This window comes from Vombatus ursinus, unplaced genomic scaffold, assembly GCF_900497805.2.
Source record: "Vombatus ursinus unplaced genomic scaffold, bare-nosed wombat genome assembly UNPS02014786.1, whole genome shotgun sequence".
Taxonomy (NCBI): domain Eukaryota; kingdom Metazoa; phylum Chordata; class Mammalia; order Diprotodontia; family Vombatidae; genus Vombatus; species Vombatus ursinus.
In genome coordinates this window covers 30,736,052-30,741,179 of record NW_020954564.1, presented here as the reverse complement: position 1 = coordinate 30,741,179, position 5,128 = coordinate 30,736,052, and the positions used below count along the sequence as shown (strand labels likewise).

The 5,128-nt window shown below is 52.5% G+C and overlaps 1 protein-coding gene across 1 annotated transcript; it reads left to right on the top strand.

The window, feature by feature from the left end:
• The first annotated feature begins 2,737 nt into the window (after window positions 1–2,737).
• Window positions 2,738–4,746, top strand: CBLN1 (cerebellin 1 precursor). Its single transcript, XM_027868223.1, has 3 exons — window positions 2,738–3,001; window positions 3,143–3,262; window positions 4,549–4,746. The coding sequence occupies exons 1-3, from the start codon at window positions 2,738–2,740 to the stop codon at window positions 4,744–4,746; spliced, it is 582 nt and encodes a 193-aa protein (XP_027724024.1).
• Window positions 4,747–5,128: the final 382 nt, after the last annotated feature.

Genomic DNA, 5,128 nt, shown 5'->3' with positions numbered 1-5,128 from the left:
CATCCTTCACTGGATCTACGTTCAAAACTTTTTCACAGAAACTGGCCAGGGCTTACACTATGATGATAGAGTCTTTGGGAACCTATGCTCACCTCCACTATAGGATGAAGCACAGGAATAGGTATAGGACTTTATAAAGGGTCAGGTTTGGAGAAATTGTTTTTCTGTATTCATGATAACAAATAAATGTGTGTGCATGCTTGAGTTCATGTGTGAGTGTGTGTGAGTGTGTGTGTGTGTAAGAGAGAGGGGAAAAGAGAGATGGAAAGGGCACATCCTCTACTAAGAATTTAGGAGGAAATTTGCTTAAACATCCTTGGCTTCTTGCCTTAACAACAGCTCAAGGCAATTTTTTGTACAATGGCAGGAAACTGATAAAGAATATAATGGCCCAATCTTCTCTACTGGTCCACAGTTAACCAATAAATCTCCAATTTTTAGTGTTGCCAAAACCACATTACTCTGAATATACTTGAAAGTTCAGGTTTCCCAAACCTGTGTGCTATAAGATTAAATAAAGATGTGCAATAGCTGGTAAAAATATTCTGTGACCAGCTTTAAGAAATTTTGGTTTCTAACAGGCATATATGTTTAACCAGATATGCATTTTCCACACATTTATGATGGATATCTAATTTCCTTTTCCTAATTAATTATATGTTTATCATCATGCTAGTTTGGAATTGGGAAGGAAGGTACAGAGACCAAAAAAAAAAAAAATAATCCTTTGTGCCCAAATTCCAGGAGAACAAAGGATAGGGGTCTGAAAAAGAAAGAGCAATACTGCTCAGGGTGCTATAGAAACGAATTCCATTAAAGCTAGTGAGTCTTCCAGGTGATAGCATTCAAACATCAAGAATGGATTGGGGAGTGAGGGATTAAGGTCCCTCACATCCCGTGAACTAATAAACTACAACTTATGGTGATCCAAATATCCCTAAGATATTGCAGACATTACATTGTTTGAAAATATCATTTTAGAAACTGAATCCTTTCCCCTCAATCACTTGCACTAATAGAGGCCCTGAGATTCACAAGAACTGTAACATACAGGCTTTCCACACGAGGCTGGCACTACATTAGGTGCTGACGACTGAATTAAGATTTAGCTCCGTCCTTTGCTTCTAAATGTTTTTCAGCAACACACTGGGATAAGAAGGGTTATTTGGTTGGGGATAGAACTGCCACGCCTGGGGCATATAAGAAGGGGTGTGTGTTGGGGGACGGCACAGCAAAGAGATCCTGAGTTGCTCCAAGTCGGGGGTGCCGGGGGTGGGACGCGGGGAGGCTGCTGTCTTCAAAGAGACCTTGGCGTTGGCTGGGTCTACAGTATAGTTTTGGGTGCTAAATAGCGCAGACAGCGCAGGAAGGAGTCTTGGAAGAGGCTGTGACTTTTTTATCTCGAAATCTACAATAAGGGAACTAACACGCTGGCGGAGCTCAATAACCTTGACTGTCCTTTATGCGGAAAGCTGGGCAACTTCTCTTCTGAAGCCAAGCACCGCAGGTCTCCCAGACTAGGAGGAGCTTCCAACCAGACTCCACCCTCCACCCCTCAGCCCCGGGAGCACGTGCCCTCCCTTGGGGGAAGGCCAAGAGGAGGGCTCCGCCCCCTCGAAGCCTTCTGCGCAGGCGCCGGCACGCCCCGTCCCCGTACGCCTCGGCGTACACTCCCTGCCACTATCCCTCCCACTTGTAATCAACACCAACCTAGCAGCCCCCTACCAAGTCCCCTGTACGCCTTGGCGTGCTCCCAGAGGCTTATTTTGCTAAGCCAATCTAACAGGAGCCCGTCCATCTCCCACCTCCCAGCTGAGGTGAAGCCTGCGCCGCCCCCCTACCTGTAAGCCGGGCGAGAGCGGTGGGCGGGGGCTGAGCGAGGAAAGGAAGAGAGGGATGGGGCAGAGGAGGAGGGCAGCAGTGGTCATCCACTCAGCCCACAGCCCAAGATGAAAAGGACCGGCAATTGGAGACGGTTGATATAGTTAGGGCTGGCTGGCAGGTAGTCGCGTGCTCCCTCATCCAGGCTTCCCCCCAAGCCCTCCCTTTCTCTTTTCCTTCACTCCCTTGGCCGGTTCCGGGACCCGAGCTCTAGCAAGGATGCCGCGCGCCACCCGCCTCGGCGCCCCTAATAACCACAGCTCCCTTGGTCAGGTGGCTGTGCGCGGACCGCTCGGTCATTGGTTGGGGCGGAAGCGAGGCGCTGTGAGATTGGCTGAGGGGAGGGGCCTCGGTCTGGGGCTGGGCGGAGCAAGACGAAGAGGGCTGGGGTTCCGGGGGGAGGAGAAGAGGGAGAGGAGGGGCCAAGGGGGCGGGGCTTGAGATCAGCGGTCCGCGCCTTTGTGCTCAGCGCGCGCTCAGCTCCGCCCGGGCTCCGGCTGCAGCGCCGGCTGCATCAATAATTCAGATCGGCGGCAGCGGCGGGAGCGGGAGCTGGAGCCGGGCGAGAGCTACCCAGGCGGCGGCGACGGCTATGCATCCAAGGACTGCCGCGCAGCCCCGACCGCTTGCAGGGCGCTCCTGAGGGCCCCCAGGGGCGAGGGGCGAGTTTGGGCAGGTTGCAAAAGGAGTGAGAGGCAGTTTGCAAAGCAGAGCCCCGGGAGGAGAGCTGCGGACGCAAAGCTACAAGCGAAGCAGAGTGAAGGGGAGGAGAACAAGCAGCCCCAGCGCGGGAGGGGGGGCGGGGGGGCGCGGACAGACAGCCCCGGGGGGGGGGGGGGGGGAGGGCTCCGGAGAGATGATGGGCGCCCTGGAGCTTCTGCTGCTCGGTGCAGCTTGGTTGGCTGGGCCGGCTCGTGGGCAGAATGAGACGGAGCCCATCGTGCTGGAGGGCAAGTGCCTGGTGGTTTGCGATTCCAACCCCACGTCCGATCCCACGGGCACGGCGCTGGGAATTTCCGTGCGCTCTGGCAGCGCCAAGGTGGCTTTCTCCGCCATTCGGAGCACTAATCACGAGCCGTCAGAAATGAGCAACCGTACGATGATCATTTACTTTGACCAGGTGAGTGGTTCCTGCTCTGTAGTAGCTCTAGCGGGTCTAGGGAACGCGGGTAGGAGGGAATCCTGCTGTGGGGTCCCTGTCCTGCAGCTTTCTGGAGCCTGACGTCTTTCTCTTCCCACTCCCATCCCTGTCCTTTTGTAGGTACTAGTGAACATCGGGAATAACTTCGACCCGGAGCGAAGCACTTTTATCTCCCCACGGAAAGGGATTTACAGTTTTAACTTCCACGTGGTGAAAGTCTACAACAGACAGACCATCCAGGTCAGTCTTGGGTACCCTTGGGAGTGGGCTCTCTAGAGCTGGGTGGGAGCGAGGAGGACTCTATGGTGGGGCCGCAGTGGTTAGATGGAGGGGTTGGGCGCATTTCCATCTTCTTGGACAGTTGCGTAGGAAGCCAGGAGGGCTCGGGGGCTTCTCAGGTTCAAGGTTAAGGTAGCTCCCCGCTTCCGTGCCCTTTGCTGCCTCCTGTGTCCCGTTTCAGGGGCAGCTTCCCCATCCAGCCCGCATCCTCAAGCTCAACAGTTATCTCTTCGCTAGTTGCCCTACGCTTTGACTCCTAGGGCTAAGTGGAGGTTGATTGCTGAACGCGAGTTCAGCACCACGGACAGGATCGGGGCTAGCAGCCTCCGAGACTTATTTTCCAGATTCTTTTAAGCTAGCTGCTTGAGTCAGGAATCTTAAACTGGGGTGCTGCGGGGCTGGGTGGCTTCCGTTGTCGCCTGCCTGACTGTCTCTAGTTGTCCCAAGCTAATGAGGATTTTTGATCTTCATGGGGAAAACCCAGGAGGTGGAAACGCCAGTACTGGGCAAAGGGGGGTATCTACCTGTCCATGGAAGACGAGAACCCAGTACACGGCTAGCACCTATGTGCCTAATGCGAGGATTGAGTTTTTGGGTTTGGAGATGAGGAGAGGAGCATAGTCCAAAAGAAATATTTTTAAGCATCCGGGAGCTGCTCTCTGGCTCAAGGATACCGGGAGTCCGAGAGTTCTAGGGTCACGGGTGGAAGATTGTAGAGTTAGGAAGCTACAATATGACCCGCCCTCTAGAAAGAAGCAGCCAGCTCTAGAGACTGCTGAACAGAGCGTTTTCAGTGGTGCTGATATTAGGGACACTAAGTCTGAACTGCTTTATCCCCGGGCCTGTTACTCTGCGATTCCTGGGCCAGGCTCAGTGAACTGCCCTTTCAGATCTATCTGGTGGCTAATAGAATCTTCTCCGTGCTAAGAACCACTTATTAAAAAGCTTCGGCAAACGTTCAGATTTGCTTTCTCCTTTAGCATACAGCCTCAGACACCCAGTAAAGGCTCATCATCCCGTGTTTCTAGCCGCAATCACATTGTCCGGACGTCCTCCCACCTCTGCGCCCCCCTCCCCTTGCCTCTTCTTCCTCCTCCCCTAAGAACAGTGTTAAACTGAAGTGCGACCACCCCTCTCTTCTTGTCTCCTCGCCTTTATGAATATTTCTCCTTGTCCCAGTTGGTTGCTTGGGCTACATGCTCTGTCTGCTCAGCTGACTCTAGCTTCTCTTTTTTTCTTGTCTCCAGGTGAGCCTGATGTTAAACGGGTGGCCTGTGATTTCAGCTTTCGCGGGCGACCAGGATGTGACCCGAGAGGCAGCCAGCAACGGTGTCCTAATACAAATGGAGAAGGGGGATCGAGCGTACCTCAAATTGGAGCGAGGGAACTTGATGGGGGGCTGGAAATACTCGACATTCTCTGGATTTCTCGTATTCCCTCTCTAAGGAACTAACTCATCGCTGGAGCTAAGCGGAGGGAGTGGGAGAGGGAGAACAGAGAGAAGGGGGAGGGAGAAAGAAAGAGGGAGAAGGAGATGTAGAGAAAAAGAAATCGACAAGTTTGGAGTATTTCCTGCCAAGTCCCAAGTTGTAGCCAGGTATAAAGAATTCTGGACAGCAAACTTTTAAAGTTCACTTATAGAAGAGAAACTAAGCCCCACTTAGATCTGTGTACATCTGTTTTGAAGAATACCATTCCTCTCCCCATTTTGGTAGTCTGTAGTCAAGAAAGAAGCTGCCTTGTAATTGATTTTTTAAAATCTCCAATTGCAACATACTCTTCCCTACTCCATTATCCCGACCCCAGATTTAGCTAAAAGAAAGGTTG